Here is a 16,733-nt window from a genome sequence, read left to right as displayed (position 1 = left end):
GCTGCCCTACAAAGGTAGAGTTTTTAATGAGCTTTTAGGCTATAAGAGCCTATTTTAAGAATAAGAAAATGGAAGAAAGGTAATATTGAAAAGTACCTATGTACATTCTCAGCTCTTTACAAGCAGGGTTATTTGTGAGGATTATTAGGTATCATGAAAGTGAGTAGGATTGTCTCTGTTTTATTGATGGGAGGCTGAGGTTGAGAGGTGGAAACTTGACCAAGGCCACCTATTTTCATTTGGGCAGAGCTAGGATTCAGAGCCCACTATGCATACCTGGAGAGCCCTTTACAGCATATTAGAGTGTCTGGGGCAGGGTGGGTGTGAGATGAGCAAAGATGAGGAGCTTTTCAAAAGTCCACTGAAAAAGCCAGTGATAGGATGAGGTTTAGGTATGATGAATTTGGCAATATAAATGATGGGCTGTGCCCAAAACCCAAGGTGTCACATTATCTGGTCCACCATTTTGCAGGACAACCACGGGCACGGATTGGAGAATTTTAGTGCACACCCTGGATAGTACAGATTTCAAATTCTGGCATGAGACCAGGGTGGGGAGATTTATAGAGGAGATACTAAAGGGCTATCAACGTACCAATTTATTTTATTCTCTGGGTTTTGTATTCTGAGAACAGTTACCAGCGATCTCGCTATGGCATCAAGTCTGTCCCAGGGGTATCACTGGTTGGCCTCCCTTGCTTTGAGGGAACTTTGAAGGCAGAGCAGGCCAAGAAGAACTGACTACCTGGATTTGATCTGGAATCTGGGAATGAGAAATGCTATGAAAACCATGGGAACTCTGGAAGTTAAAGATAATAATCCACTTTGGAGAGTTCAAGATCTTTGGGTAAAGTGTAATTGTAGATCAGAGGAGAATGATTCTGAAAAGTATTGACCAGCAAGGGGAACTGCTGGGAAATGAGTTAAGCTAAGGTATTATTTTGAGCTACTGAGTTTCTGCCAACTCAAGTATTCACTTTGTGCTTTGGTTTATCCTTTGGCTAAGATCTGTATACACACACTTCCTGTGTGAGCTCATCCTGTCCCTGATTTCCAAGGTTATCTCAAGCTCTAGCCTTGCTTTGGATCTCCTGACACCGTTTCTCACCATCTTCTAGTTGATTGCATCAAATTCAACATGCTCAAACCCAGCTTTGTACTTTAGAAAGCATTAAAAAAAAAAAAAAAAAAAAAAACTTTTTCTTCAGCATCTTTATTTTTACTAAGATGAGGGTTTGGGTCACGTTACCTTCACCAAAGTGAAAGGTAAATGGGAATGATTCTGTAATAAACGTTAGAGTTAAAAGACCGGTATTTTGTCCTTTTGGTTTAGGGTTTTTTTTCTTGCAGGAATCGAGGGAAAGCCCTTACCCAGCAGTCCCAGCCTGTAGGTTGCAAAATTATTGGGTCTGCGCGTTCTGTGTACTCCTGTCTGGATCGTTGAACCATATCAAATTGCCAAACGTCAATGCTAATGCAGTTTTTTACATTAAAAAGGCAAACAAGGGGCGCCTGGGTGGCGCAGTCGGTTAAGCGTCCGACTTCAGCCAGGTCACGATCTCGCGGTCCGTGAGTTCGAGCCCCGCGTCAGGCTCTGGGCTGTTGGCTCAGAGCCTGGAGCCTGTTTCCGATTCTGTGTCTCCCTCTCTCTCTGCCCCTCCCCCGTTCATGCTCTGTCTCTCTCTGTCCCAAAAATAGATAAACGTTGAAAAAAAAAATTTTTTTTTAAAAAGGCAAACAAAACAGCAATATATAGATTCGAGTAGTATGGACCTGCCATATATTAAATAAGCTTATGCGTTGGGATACTGGGGAGAAGATAGGCGCCAGATTTCCTGAGTAAGGGGAGGAGGGCATCCTGGCACTGGGCCGTAAAGGCTAACCACGCGGAAGGAGGTTCCCACAGCAGCTCCCTCTAGACTGGCCACGCCCCCGTGTTGCAGCCGCCGTAAAGTGCGGCGTCCTGGCCACGCCCCTCCGGCGCTTCTTGTGACGCAGTCACCCTGGGTATTTTTGCGCGGGAAAAGGAGGCAGTTCGGAGCGCTAGGCAGTGGGGCCGGAACCGGCAGTTTTTGCGGAGTTTGCAGCTCGCTCCCTGCCCTTACTGGCCATGGGGCTGCTGGAGCTGTGCGAGGAAGTGTTCGGTACTGCCGACCTCTATCGAGTGCTGGGCGTGCGGCGCGAGGCCTCGGACAGCGAGGTCCGGCGCGGCTACCACAAGGTGTCTCTGCAGGTGCACCCGGACCGGGTCGGCGAGGACGACAAAGAAGACGCCACCCGCCGTTTCCAGGTATGTGAGTCCCCGCTCCACTGGTCGCCTGGGTTTCTCTTGGTCTTTTGGCCGACTGGCCCCGCCCCAGCGGAGTGCGCCCAGCCGAGTCTGGCTTTTTCTAATGTTTAGTTCTCAAGCGCGGTTTCGGTGAGGAATGCAAAGGGTGACTTTTGGATGCTCTTTCCCCACAGATCCTCGGGAAAGTCTATTCTGTTCTGAGCGACAAAGAGCAGAGAGCACTGTACAATGAGCAGGGAACAGTGGACGAAGATTCTGATGTGCTCAACCAAGATCGGGACTGGGAGACGTATTGGAGATTACTTTTTAAAAAGGTAGAGGACTCTGGAGATTTCTCTGTGACTGTTCATTCATTCGACAAACGTTTATTGAATGCCTTTATTGCATGTTGTGTTGTGTAGCAATGAGGAATTTGTTTCATCTCAAAATACAGATATATACACACATACAAGCAAGCATTTCTCAGGAGATACAAAGAATAAATCTATTTAAATGAGCCTTTACTTTACTGTTGATGTGGAGCGATTGTAGTGAAAAAGGTAGTTTAATATTTTACGAGATAGTGCTTCATTGTACATATCCACATGTAAGTCTCGAGTTTTCCCGAGAGACTTCATTTAAATTTCCTGGTCTGTAATTTAGTAGTTGTGAAGGTTGGAGCAGGGAGAACTCTGGAAAAGCTTTGGCATAGAAAATGTGGCTCCTTGCAACAATTTCAACTCAAGCAACTGTTGTACTTGGGGGGAAATATTTCAACACCTAAATCTAGTTTTACTAGTATGCTTTTTATTTATTTAAAATAAAATTGTCAGTTAAAGCTAAAGCATATGTCTCTGTTCAGATATCTCTAGAAGACATTCAAGCTTTTGAAAAGACATACAAAGGTTCTGAAGAAGAGCTGGCAGATATTAAACAGGCCTATTTGGATTTCAAGGGTGACATGGATCAGATCATGGAGTCTGTGCTGTGTGTGCAGTACACAGAGGAACCCAGGATAAGGAACATTATTCAGCAAGCCATTGATGCTGGAGAGATCCCATCCTATAATGCCTTTGTCAAAGAATCGAAGCAAAAGATGAATGCAAGAAAAAGGAGGGTAAGATTTTGAATGCAATTTATTATTTATATCCTGATTGCTTCCGAAGAGAATATGAGAGTATTTACAATAGCAAATATATAGACGATTAATGAAATGCGAATCAGGGTTAACTTATTAAATAGTGGTTGTCTAATGAAATGAGCATGCCAGCTCATCAAGAGAAACTTTTTTCCCTAGTATGTTGTGGTCAACAGGATTTTACTATGTGTATGGTTTAACAAATATCTTTTTTTTTTAAACTAATATCATCTTAACACAAATATTCTTTATTCCTGAAGAGATAAATTAATGGAGTCCAGATACAGAGGTTAGACGGTGGTTCTCACTCGGTTAAGGGATGGGGAGAGGATGACAGAAACTTTTGGCGGGGGGGGGGGGGGGGGGGGGGGCACTGTGTCTTGTTAATACAGATTTTCTTTTGCCCTTGCCCAGACTGGTTCTTGAGTTAGGCCTAGGATATATATTTCTATACAAATGACTCAGTTTATTTTGATGCAACTGTATTCCCAAACACACTTTGAGAGAAACACTCTTGTGGTGAACCCAGGATTGTGGCCTCTGTACCTTACTATACTGTGGCATTGGTAGAGGGAGGGTTGATGGCAGGGGAAAGTAATTTAGGAACAGCTGAGATTCTGGGAGGGCGTGGATTCAAGGTAGCAAACATCTGTGTGTCTGGTCTTCTGGGGTAGTAACCATTGCCTCAACCTGGATTTCCTAATGGGAGATCTGTGGAAAGTAGACAGTGTAAGATTTGGAGGTGGAAGTAGGTCTGCAACTTTGATACAAGATACATACCAGGGGTGAGCGTGTGTGTGTGTGTGTGTGTACATATTTGTTGAGCAAGGTGGAATGTGTATCAAGGTTATCATTTTGGGGGTGCCTGGCTTGCTCAGTCAGTAGAGCATGCTACTCTTAATCTCAGGGTCATGAGTTTAAGCCTCATGTTTGGCATGGAGCCTACTTTATTTTTAAAAAAAAAATTTTTTTTTTCAACGTTTATTTATTTTTGGACAGAGAGAGACAGAGCATGAACGGAGGAGGGGCAGAGAGAGAGGGAGACACAGAATCGGAAACAGGCTCCAGGCTCTGAGCCATCAGCCCAGAGCCCGACGCGGGGCTCGAACTCACGGACCGCGAGATCGTGACCTGGCTGAAGTCGGATGCTTAACTGACTGCGCCACCCAGGCGCCTCGATTTTTAAAAAAACAATTTTTTTTTTTCAACGTTTATTTATTTTTGGGACAGAGAGAGACAGAGCATGAACGGAGGAGGGGCAGAGAGAGAGGGAGACACAGAATCGGAAACAGGCTCCAGGCTCTGAGCCAGAGCCTACTTTAAAAAGTAATAGTATTAATCATTTGGGCTCATAGGCTATATCTGTTTAGGCTCAAGTTGACCGTTTAAGTTGGTAATAATTTTCTCTGGTGAAACTGAGCACAGCTGTATCCAGTAATAGGATATTAGCTTGAGAAACTTCCCTAGAATTGGGGGATGGGGGATGGTATAGTTTTGAGAGAGACTCCACCAAACCTGGGGAGTGGGTACACAGTATTAAAAGACAGAAATAGAATACAAGGACTGAAAGTAGAGCATGGAAACTCTTTTTATTGGAATAACAAAATCCTAATGTATCATCATTCCCAGTATTAATGGTGTTCATTGTTATTTAGAAAATTTACCGGGGTTTGGGACCTATTATAGTGTTAGTTGTTGCCCTGAAATAAAGAACAAACTCATTAACCTTTCTCAAGATATTCTTGTTGTATTTTGGAATCAGTGCCCTAGGAAAATTTGGCAGAAGAAGGTGGCTTTGAAATCAGGTAAAGAAAGGTTAAAACTGAGTTTGTGAGTATTTGTTCTGACTACTTGGGAATTTTAAGCCAGGGTTACTCTCAAGGCTGCCACAAGTCACATGTAAAAAGTGGGTTTCCAGAGGAGAGGAATCTGAGATGCCTGTATCTTGACAACATTTTTGAGGGAATCCTTGGTTAAATGACCTTTCCTACTTCTAGTGTTTTGTTTTCATTCTTACCGCCATGTGGCTTATGAATACCAAACTACTTGCTACCCCTAGCTAGTAGAAATGAGGGAAACTCAGAAATGCTTATTGGAATCAGGGGATCTACTGTATGCTGTCAGCTGTGTTGTCTTTTAATGAATGACATATTTATGTAATTGTGTTCTTTTAACCTGTATAATCCTCAAAATGAAAGGTTATTAATAGATCTGGTGTTGGGAAAGAGGGTATGTTTTTTCAACGTTTATTTATTTTTGGGACAGAGAGAGACAAAGCATGAACGGGGGAAGGGCAGAGAGAGAGGGAGACACAGAATCGGAAACAGGCTCCAGGCTCTGAGCCATCAGCCCATAGCCTGACGCGGGGCTCGAACTCACGGACCGCGAGATCGTGACCTGGCTGAAGTCGGACGCTTAACCGACTGCGCCACCCAGGCGCCCCAGAGGGTATGTTTTTAGTATATGCTAAGTTTCCATTGAGTCTCATGTGAGTTTCTGTTTTAGGCTCAGGAAGAGGCTAAAGAAGCAGAAATGAGCAGGAAGGAGTTGGGCCTTGATGAAGGAGTAGATAATTTGAAAGCAGTCATTCAGGTAAACTTGACAGGTTGTCTTTAAAGGTTGTCACCACTTTTGTGTTCTGATTCCTTCTGCTAATATTTTCATTATAGTGTATATATGATGTTGTGGGTATTTTGTTTTCTTGTAAGACATAATTTGCATACCATGCATACCATGTTTTCATTTTTTTAAAGTGCACAATGCAGTGGCTTTTAGTATATTCATCAAGTTGTATAACTGTCAGCACTAATTCCAGAACATTCTCATCACCTTAAAAAGAAATCCCTTGCTCATTAGCAGTCATTCACCCATTCTCCCTTCCACCAGCCCTTGGCAACCACTGAGTACTTTTGTCTCTGGATAGCCTTGTGTTTTGAAAGCTTGTGTTTTAACTTCTTAAACAGAGCAGACAAAAGGATCGGCAAAAGGAAATGGACAATTTTCTGGCTCACATGGAAGCAAAGTACTGCAAACCTTCTAAACGAGGAGGGAAAAAAACGCCTCTCAAGAAAGAAAAGAAATAATGGAATTTTCTCTTCAAAAGTCTTTAAGTGTTAATTGGTGCCCTTACAGGCAAGGTACAGTCAAGATTTGAAGACAAAAGTCAACCCCGCCCTTGAGAAAAATTGTCCTTCCAGCCTAGATTATTCAGATCAATTCTGTAAACCACGCAGAATCTCTCAACCTGATTTTAGGAACCCTAGAAATCCCCTGACATTCTTTGAGGTCCTGTATGAAGGAATTTAGTGGTGATTTTTGAGGGAATGGGGGTGAGTGGTGTATTCCTGGCAGCACTTGCTTCTATGGGTCTTCTGTGCAAGAAACTCTTATCTGGAATGTGGGTCTGTCCCATATAGCCTTTAGCAGTTGTCATTTTGGCACACAAGAGTGTGCACACAGCTGCAGAGTATTCAAAGTGATGTGTGTGTTTATTAGAACAGTAACTCTACCTGGCTAGAAAGCCTTCAAAACACTTGCTGGACATCTGTCTTTCACATATTTGCGAGTTTACTTTCAGGCTTAATATTCTTGAATAGATCCCCTTTCCTTTTTGTTTTACTCAGCCAGCTTTTGTACTCTGCTTGAAGTGTAGGAGAAACATGTTCAGATTACCTCAGGCATCTTTGTAAGACTTAATACCTGATGAAATAAACAGGTTAAAAAGGACTATTAAGTTGTGGGGCCTTTTAAATGATCTATGTGATCATTTAAAAATCTATGATCTAGAGAAACTATGGAAGGTGCTTAGAGAAGAGAGAAGAAAAATAATCCTAGTCAGCTTATTTATAGTAGGTAGTCTGGTTTAAGTATCATAAACAGAAGTTGTCCTACCTGTAACTGTTGAGTGTTCTTAGGTCGTTTGTTTCCTCATCTATAAAAGGGTGAGGGAATTGGGCTAAGTGACTTCTTCAGAGGTGTCTTCTGACTCTCTACATTTGAAAGGCAGACCATCTTGATCCCGTGGTTTGTTACCATGCACTCATGGTATTGATTTGTGAGAAAAGTACAGGTTTTTACTTAATTTAGTCAGATCGGTATATAGTCATTGGAATATATGGAAATTTTTTTAGCAATTGTTAAACTTAATATCTCTGATTTGTAGACTTACATATCCAATACCATATGCATAACACAGCCCTTCTGTTACTGAGCTTTATGTATGATAACTGAGGTAAGCACATGAAACACTTTCATGTAGTTTGTGATTACACACAGGTTAAAAAATACTCTTTAGTTTGTGTTGAAAATATAATTTAAGGCAGGTTGTTCAAAGCATCTGTCTTCTTTATATGATAGCATTAGTACACCTTGATATAATAAAAAAGATACCCCTATTTATGGTCACTTGAATTTATCCACTCTGAAGATTAACAAGATTTAAAACTTATAGGGTCATCAAAATTAAAGTTCAATGAAATTTAAATAAAATAAATTTAAGCCATAGTTAACACCTGCATTATGCTGCATTTATGAATGTCCTCCAAAAAAAAAGTCCATGGTGAAATCAGAAGAATGTTGAAGTTCTCTACTTCTGCTCTTAGGATATGTTTATACTAGACCAATTACCAGAGTTTCTGAAATTTCAAGGCATTGCTGGCTTACCAGCAGATTCTATAAATTTTCAAGTTGACTTAGAACTTAAGAAGGAAATCTGATAAGGTGAATTTAATAGTTAAAAAATATATATATATAACCACTAAAGTCCTTTAAGAAGAAGCATAATCTGATATCAAGCAGGCATTGTGAGGTTGAGCTGTCCTGTCTGAAAATATATATACATTATGACTTATTACATAAGTTACTTTAAACCAGTGTTCAACATTTATGTCTTTATTACTCACCCCTTCCATACCTCTTTGCCTAGAAAATTGGACATCTAAAGAGAAAGCTTTAGGAATGACATCTGTTTGATGAGTAGCTCAAGAGTTTTGACAGAACTATCTCCTAAAAATGCCTTAAAAATGAGTACAACTCTCCAGAAATTCATACAAGTGGAAGTGTTCTGAAGCCAGTGATATAGCTTCATGTTATCAAACAATCATTTGCTGCTTTTTGTGTCTGTATAGTCTTCATAGACTCTTATAGAATCCTATAATTGAACTGATCATCATTAACAGACAACATGAGCAGTGATTTGGGGATAATTATTCATTTGTTACATTTTTGGATACAAATTCTACTGTCCAGTGGAGTAGGTTAACTTAATGCTGAAAGAAGATGGTAACTGGAAAAACAGTACCCATGTAATCTTTGGCGGATATTCTTTTTTTTTTCCTCAGTCAGCTACACCAGATTAACACTTCATGAAGATGGTTTTAAGTTCTTTTGTATACAAGCTTCGCACCACAAGATGACTGGACACTGATTCATGAAATTCTCTCACGTGTTCCCTGCAGCCTGAAGCAGGTTCTTCTATTTGCCCTATGGTCCCTGCTTGGTTCTAGAGACTGGTCCACCTCTGTTTTGAGATTTTGTAGACCCGTGTAACTGAGGACCTGTCAGACAAAGATGACATCATAAAGTAACGTTAGTAGACATTTTAGATTTGGTAATCTCAAATTTATATCTAAGGGCTTTTTTGCTCCAATTATCAGTTGGACTGAAATTTGGAGACTGGTACTAAGTAATAAAGTATATATTTACCAAGGCAGTAAGAACCACATTCCACATTTACATTATTTTATCATGTAAAACCTACAAGTCTGTATTAAGATATGAAACCTAGTTCTAGAGAAGAACCCACCAAGTAAAACAGACTAATATGTCTGTTTCACTTATCTAAATGTTATAACTGGCCATCAACATGGCTAAATGGAGTAACTATAGCTCAGAGGCAGCACTGTGTCTCTTTGAGGACTACTAATCCAAGAAAAGAATCCACTGAAAGCATTCGGAGACTGCCAAAAAATGCAAATAGGAACTGAACAAGAGAATTTACTTGGATGACAGATAATTTGAGGCAGATTATTTTTTAATCTTATTAACAGGAAACATTTCAACTGATTAGTACTTCCATATTTCACCTACAACATAATGAGAATGACCCTGATGGTGGTGAGAAGACCATTATAGGAAGATAACTTTTAAGTTAAGATATCCTTAAAATTTCTTCTTTCCTATGAAAATACAGTCTATAGAATATGACTTAGAAATAAAAGTTAATGGGATAGACTAAGACTCTGCATGTCTTGTCATTTTTAAATTTCTTTTCTTACCTTGGCCTAGCAGGTTAACTGACCATAGCAAGTTTATTCTACAGAAATATGGATCTACATAATAAAACCCATGCAGTGTTTGATGTTATAAAAATGACTTATTTCACTTAAGTTTTTTAGATTGAAGAAAAGAAAGTACTGTCTATTTTGCCAGAGTGGTGAGAAGTTAATTTACATATGAGAAAACAAATCTGGAACTTGGCTCTGGGCAATAGAGGTCTCCTCGATCTTTATTATATGCCATTTCCAAAGGAATTTCAGATGATTTACAGATGTAGGAAAACAAAATATAATAAAATCTGGAGGAAGGGAAAATAAACATAGAAAACAGACAAAGGCAGGGTCTTAACATAGCCACATAGTAAAATAAGAGCAATGGTCCCACCTGTCACTGCAGATCCCCTACCAGGTCGGGCCTGATGAGGATACTCAGCAACACACGAATGATATTGTGTATCTGGCTGCAAAACAGAAAAGATGAGACACTTCTTACAATGGGACTTCCCCCAAAGGATGTATGTTAGTAGGTTTACAAAGGAATACCTTGAAATCAGACAGCAATGTAAATGGCATTGTCTGCCAGCTGAGGGACAAGTTGGTTGAGTGCACTCTTGTATTTCAAGTAAAGAATCCCAAGCCGGGGGCCTACAAAGCCATTTGTTAACTTGTAAGAATTTTTAAGTTCTTCTTTTAAAAATTTCTTAAGTTCTAAAATTTTATTAATATGCCTTTAAGATAATTTTAGCACTTATAAGTAACCCATATGGTTTAATATTTCTCAGTATTTATAATGGCTGTTAAGGGAATTTTATCTAATTTAGACTGCCTGCTGACTAAAGTTTAAAACAACAGAGCCTTTTCAGCAACATTAAAACACCCATGACTTTACCTCCATACTTGAAATGTGACTCTCAGTATGAAGTTCAAACATTTCAAAATCACCTCTGATAATTAAAAAATTTTAAGATATGATTAAAACACTGAAATGTAAATATAAAAAAAAAAAAAAAACCTATCAATGCCATCCTGCTGGTGCTTCTGGAATAAAAAACATCCCTCTCAGTTCCCTGTCAGAGCACTGGAATTAAGACATTTCAGGAACCTTTTTTTGGTGAAGCCCCATTTTTTTTTTTTACTGGGGTCACCAAACTTCCTTTCTGGTGGGCCAGAAAGTAGATATTTTAGGCTTTGTGGTACGTACTGCTAGAAACTGCTCAACTCTGCTGTTAGAGTGGGAAAGCAGTCATAGATAGTACATAAGTGAATGAGTATGGTAGCTCTCCTGTAATAACTTTATTTACAAAAGCAGACTAACTTTTGTGGTGAGCTAAATGGTCCATAAAAATAGTTTGTTCACCTATAGGAGCAGAGTGCTAGTCTGAAAGTGCCAAGCCAGGGACTCAGTTATAATGCTCTCAGTTACATCGAGCAACTAGCTCATCTCCCTTTGCATGACAGCAAACTGGGAAAGACACAACTAAGGTAAGAAATTCTTACTTTTATTGTTATAAACATCAGAAAAAGAAGAAACTGAAAATTATATATAAATGTTTTATAGAGAATCTAGCTGTAGAATATAATCATGGAACACTGCTTTAACAAGTGCCCTGAATCAAATTATGAGAGGACAGATTTAATAGAGGTTCTCAAACTTTTCTAGAGTTCACATTGAGTAAGAATCAGAAATGCTCACATTTCCCTTTAGGTCATGTTTTGGTGAATCTCCCCCTAAATAAAGTCTCCTAAGGTCTGTTGAGTTGAAGTGTCCCCTCTTGCAGCTGCTGCCAAAATTTATGTCCACCTGGAACCTGTGGATATGACTATTTGGAGATAGAATTTCTGCAGATGTCATCAAGATAAGGCAAGGTCATATTGGACTAGGGTCAGCCATAAATTCAATGATTGGTATCTTCGTAAGACAGAAATCTGGACACAGACACAGGGAGGAAGGCTGTGTGAAGGCATAGGCAGAAACTGGAGTGATGCAGCTGCAAGGCAAGGACAGCCAGGGACTGCTGCAGTCCACCAGAAGCCAAGAAGAGGTGAGAAGATCCTCATTCATAGATCCTGTAGTGGGAGCATTGTTCTGCTGACACCTTGATTTTGGACTTCTAGGCTCTGGAACTGATAGAATAAATTTCTGTTGTTTTAAGCCACCCAGTCTATGGTAATTTGTTATGGTAGCCCTAGGAAACTAATACAACATCCCAGTAATTTATTGTTCTCACCACTCTTTCAGTGGAGGATTGTATATTGCTTTAGGCTGATATAGTTCAAAGCTTATGAGTTGGAATAAGTGGGCTTCAAATAGCACCGTCCTGAAAACTGGTATAAGATGTGAGGCCCCTGGCTCCTGGGCACTGAGTGTGGCCCCATTCACTTCCCGAGGCTCTTCAAGCCCTCTTGCCACAAAGATCAGGTGGGGCTGAGCTCCTGGCCTACAGTTGGGTAAGGTCAGTGCATGGCCTCCACTCCCAACTCAGTTTTTCTATTATTTGCTTAAAAGGCTAGTAAATGCACATTAAATGGTAATGTAAGCATCTCAAACATCAAAGAGTTGACTTCTATTTTTTTTAGGTGAGTTACCTATCCATCAGTCCACATCATAATCTGATACCAGTTTTGGTGTAACTCTGTAAGGGCAGTGTTAGAGAATGAGTTATGCTGATCTGTTATGCACTGGAGTTTAACATTTTTGTTGTTTGTTTATTCTCAGAAATATTTAATATTTAACAATTTAAATTGTTTAGAATTTGTGGCTCATGTATAAGGCATTTTAACTTATTCTTTTTATGAGTTGAATAAGTGGCAGAGACCAGTTAGAATTTCAAAAAAATGTACTACTAATGCTATTTTTATTATTAAGAACCTCAGCTTTTATTCTTGGAGTTGATTAAGCTACTACATGAAATCTTAAGTCTGCCAGACTAGTTTTTTTAATTTTCTTTCCCCAACTGTCAAGACCATAGAAGTATGTTGCTTTACCAAAAATGACTGAGTAGTGTTGGGCCTGGAGAAAAAGTCAGGTAAAAGGAGCCTCTCCTGGGGCTGCTGATGGTTAGGCTCATCCACTACTGCACTTCGAGCTCGATTGGAGTCACCATGGGTTTTCTGCAGAGGAGACAAAAATTACAAGAAACAGTTAATTTGTAGTGAGAGCTGTACATGGCCTACATCACCCCAGGTAGGTATGATAACTGCAGGCCAAGCAGCTCCAATTCCATTGTCATAAATTAGGATTCAGTTTGTACTTTTGACAAAATGCAGTATAAATCAAGACCAGAACGTGGATCTTGCACAATTGCTGGCCGTGAAGTCTCATAAGCACATGGAAAAGGCAATAGGAGAAAGACCTACCGTTTGCCTTTGTGACCCCACAGTGCTTAAGTGTTCCACTTCAGCTGTGCCAATAGGTGGCAGGAGATTGTTTCGACTCAGGGGCATTGGTGAGGGAGAGGAGAGTGAGTCCGCCACTCCTGGACTGCAGATCCCACCAGCAAACACCAAGATAGGAAAGCATAAAGTTACAACAATACAAGAGAACTAATTAGAACCAAAGAAATGAAGGAGATGAGTTAATGTCATGCACAGATGCTTTAAGCTGTTTATGTTTTTACGTAAAGAAATCTCAGTGAAAGGATTTTGGAAAATCAGAGTTTGGTTTTTTTTCATAGTATTTTCATAGTATTTTTCATAGTATTTTCTGATTTTTGTTGAAACTTTATCCTGGGCACACAGCATAAGTTGAGCTCTTTGTGAAATTTTCCCTGTCTGGTGTTAACACTGCATGGTGTTAACCTGTTAGGATTTGTAATTTCATATCTGATGGAATTCTCCACAGTTCTGGGCCTTTTGATTGTCCTTTTCACTAATAACAGTAGTCCTCCCTTATCCACACTCATCCTCAATAAATTTAATCTATAGCTGTATCAGTATCAACATCAACATGATAAAATAGTTCTCACCAGGTGAGAAGAACCCTGGTGTCATGAAAGATTTGTGGTCGGTATAGACATCTCTTACTGAATCTATGGGGACAAATTAAAACAAGAAATTGAAAAATCAAAGTCCACGAATGACATGTTGGGAGAGAAGCATAGTGACATATGCTTAATTTAGAAGCTGAATTCAAAACACAGTTATAGCCATATTACCTCATACCCTTGATCATAGTCTTAGAATCAAACATCCTAATATGTTTTATGAATCAACAACTAATGAGAGAATTTTATTTAAAAAATTGGCTTCTAAATATTTTTTGCATTATGAGGCTCAAAGTGAAGTAAGGGTAGGAAAAGGGAAGAGAATATGTTTAGTGTTATTTCCTAAGAAGTGCTAAGGTTTATTTTTCCTGGTATGTAGGCAAGTACTTATCTGAGGTTAAAATGTTATCATTGTCAGTAGAATAAGCAGATCCCAATGGTACAGAAAAATATTAAGAGGATCTATTATTTTGGGATGAATTTCACTGAACATATACCCACTAAGGAAGATGTTTAATACGATACATATGTTTTATTCCTTAGATAAGTGTCACTGAAGTATTCTAGCCATTTCATTTGTAGAAATATAAATCTTAAGCTAGACTAACAGAAAGATCCAATAGCCGTATTATATTCAAATGTAACCACACCTTTTCTATATTGAATTTAAACAGTCATGAGAATATGTAATGATTAATTTCTAAGCATATATTTAAATGCTACATTTAAATTCATTCTGTTCATAAAATTCTTCATTAGTTTTATCACAGTTTCCAAAAATTCTGCTTTGAAACCTACACTCGGGATCCTCTGAGGATTTCTTCCACAGGCCTTGGCGTTCCAGCGCATGAATGGCTTGTGCTGATGGGATGAAGCATACGTGGTGGGGGATTGCGTCTCCTGGCGGACTGCACTGTGTATGACAGAGCTGATGTACTAAGCTCCAGGGCTCGATTTGGCCAATTTCGGGTTGAAAGGATGGTACTGGATCCAGGTCTCATAAGTAGCTTGTCATCAAGATCTCTAGTGGCCAAATCAGAAACCCACAATGAAATCAGAATTGCTATGTGTAGAGAAACAGGACTCAAAAGCTTAGAGTGTAAAATACATTCAAGGGAGAAAAAGGCAAAGTAATCTAGTTTATACAAACTACATAATCTAGTTCAGGCATGAGAATGTGTTCTGTTTTTTTTTTTTTTTTTTTTTTTTTTTAAGTTTATTTATTTTGAGAGAGAGCAAGCAGGGGAGGAGTAGACAGAGGGGAGGAGAGGGAGAATCCCAAGCTGGCTCCACATTGTCAGTGCGGAGCCTGATGTGGGGCTCGAACTCACGAACCGTGAGATCATGACCTGAGCCAAAACCAAGAGTCGGATGCTTAACCGACTGAGCCACCCAGGCACTCTCAGAATGTGTTCTTAAAAGGACATCATTTTAGTCATACAAGTAATTTAATAGAATGGAGATTTGGGAAAGCAAATCCATTATTCACCTGCCAAGACCATGACTTCTTCAGTTACAGTGAAGGCCAACCTGAGGAGTACCTACACTAGAGTGCTTCCCGAAAGTTTACCTCAGGGAATGAGATCCCCACCATATTTGAGGCATTCTTTGTGCCAAAGGAAAGACTTAGTTGAAAGGCAAATATTGCTGCTTGGAAGCAACGTGGCACCGGTGTGGCTCCCACTCAAATATTAAAATGCTGAGCTCGTGGGGCGCCTAGGTGGCTCAGGCCGTTAAATGTCCTACTTTGGCTCAGGTCATAATCTCTCAGTTCGTGGTTCGAGCCCCGCATCGGGCTCTGTGCTGACAGCTCAGAGCCTGGAGCTTGCTTTGGATTCTGTGTCTCCCTCTCTCTTCCTCTCCTGCTTCTGCTCTCTCAAAATAAATTTAAAAATTAAAAAAAAAAAATGCCACGCTCGTTGGAGCCTGCGGGGGTAGGGGTTTGGGTTCCTTGGAAAGCTGGAAGCAGGCAAAAGGTCCAGAGCCGCCTGCTGCCGAGGGCACTAGGACTACAGAAGATCTCTATTTGCATAAGCAACTGAAATAACACTTTTCTGTAAGTACTCTGATAAGTAAAATATCATGCCGAAACAGTTCAGTAGCTTAAACTTTGCCCTACAGATTTGGGGGTTTTTATTTTGTTTTTTTAAAACATACAAGAGACTTTTGTGCTATAAGACACCTTGGAGAGCATTTGGACAAGGAAATGGAGGGAAAGTGAAAGAATTAAGCTCTGCCACATGCTCTTTTGGCTTTCAACAAGTTTCTCAAACTTTCAGGCCCTTTGATGTCTTGTTGTGCAAACTATACCTCAGTGTTTGGAGGACTGTGAAGGGGAAATACTCATCAAGGAATGGACTAAACCTTGAGCATTACTCACAAGAGATCTTGCTGGTCTTCCTGCCTCTGTAACCATTCACTTATTAGCCTTTCCACACCCAAACTCCTTTCCATTACAGAAGCTTTAGGCCTTAAGTGCTCTGTGCTTATCTTTATTTTGTCTTCTGAACTACTCATTTATAATTTTGGATTCAGTATCACCTCTAGCCAAGTGACTTCTAGATCACCTTCCAAAGGTGACCTTTTCGATGTTGCCAGTGAGATGGCCTGGCATTATAAACTCAACACACCTCAAACCAAATTCATCTTTATCCCACAACAAGTTTCCCTTGAAACAAGTTTCCCTTCTCAGAGTTGACTTTGGTTCTTCTATTTTTATAGAATCTGATTTCTTTTACAGTAGCTCCTAAAATATTCCATTTCTTTCTTATCTTTTGCTACAACTTGAGTACAGACTTTTAGCAGCTCATGCTTGAACACACACACACACACACATACACATACATGCACACACACATATATATAGACACACATATAATTATCTTATTTTTTTTTAGCTTTTTTTTTTTTAACGTTTATTTATTTTTGAGACAGAGAGAGACAGAGCATGAACGGGGGAGGGGCATAGAGAGAGGGAGACACAGAACCCGAAGCAGGCTCCAGGCTCTGAGCCATCAGCCCAGAGCCTGGCGCGGGGCTCGAACTCACAGACCGCGAGATTGTGACCT

The 16,733-nt window shown here is 39.9% G+C and overlaps 2 protein-coding genes across 9 annotated transcripts in view; one reads left to right on the top strand and one right to left on the bottom strand.

Annotated features, from left to right (window-relative positions):
- The first annotated feature begins 1,742 nt into the window (after positions 1 to 1,742).
- Positions 1,743 to 16,650, top strand: DNAJC9 (DnaJ heat shock protein family (Hsp40) member C9). Of its 3 annotated transcripts, none has more exons than XM_045439569.1 (5): positions 1,743 to 2,290; positions 2,464 to 2,604; positions 3,225 to 3,386; positions 5,913 to 5,999; positions 6,371 to 11,838. In XM_045439569.1, exons 1-5 carry the CDS (start codon positions 2,111 to 2,113, stop codon positions 6,488 to 6,490), a joined length of 690 nt encoding a protein of 229 aa, XP_045295525.1. In that variant the 5' UTR covers positions 1,743 to 2,110; the 3' UTR covers positions 6,491 to 11,838. The 3 variants fall into 3 exon arrangements, with proteins under 3 accessions (XP_045295525.1, XP_045295526.1, XP_045295524.1); XM_045439570.1 differs by lacking the exon at positions 6,371 to 11,838 and adding an exon at positions 16,602 to 16,650 and having other exon boundaries at positions 1,744 to 2,290; positions 3,132 to 3,386; XM_045439568.1 differs by having other exon boundaries at positions 1,747 to 2,290; positions 3,132 to 3,386.
- Positions 8,266 to 16,733, bottom strand: part of FAM149B1 (family with sequence similarity 149 member B1) — an 87,473-nt gene continuing 79,005 nt past the window's right edge. For 3 of the 6 annotated variants that reach the window (XM_045439560.1, XM_045439557.1, XM_045439558.1), the window contains exons 10-13: positions 14,464 to 14,688; positions 13,040 to 13,163; positions 12,668 to 12,793; positions 9,949 to 10,143 (exon numbers count right to left, since the gene is read on the bottom strand). In XM_045439560.1, the coding sequence (XP_045295516.1) occupies positions 9,949 to 10,143; positions 12,668 to 12,793; positions 13,040 to 13,163; positions 14,464 to 14,688 (670 nt within the window). Of the gene's footprint in view, positions 8,963 to 9,948; positions 10,144 to 12,667; positions 12,794 to 13,039; positions 13,164 to 13,280; positions 13,711 to 14,463; positions 14,689 to 16,733 lie in introns of those variants that run through there. The other 3 variants (XM_045439559.1, XM_045439561.1, XM_045439562.1) reach the window with 2 other exon arrangements.

The sequence above is a fragment of the Leopardus geoffroyi genome, chromosome D2 (genome assembly GCF_018350155.1).
Source record: "Leopardus geoffroyi isolate Oge1 chromosome D2, O.geoffroyi_Oge1_pat1.0, whole genome shotgun sequence".
Lineage (NCBI taxonomy): Eukaryota > Metazoa > Chordata > Mammalia > Carnivora > Felidae > Leopardus > Leopardus geoffroyi.
The sequence above is the reverse complement of the archived record's forward strand: the minus strand, read 5'-3'. Positions and strand labels throughout refer to the sequence as shown.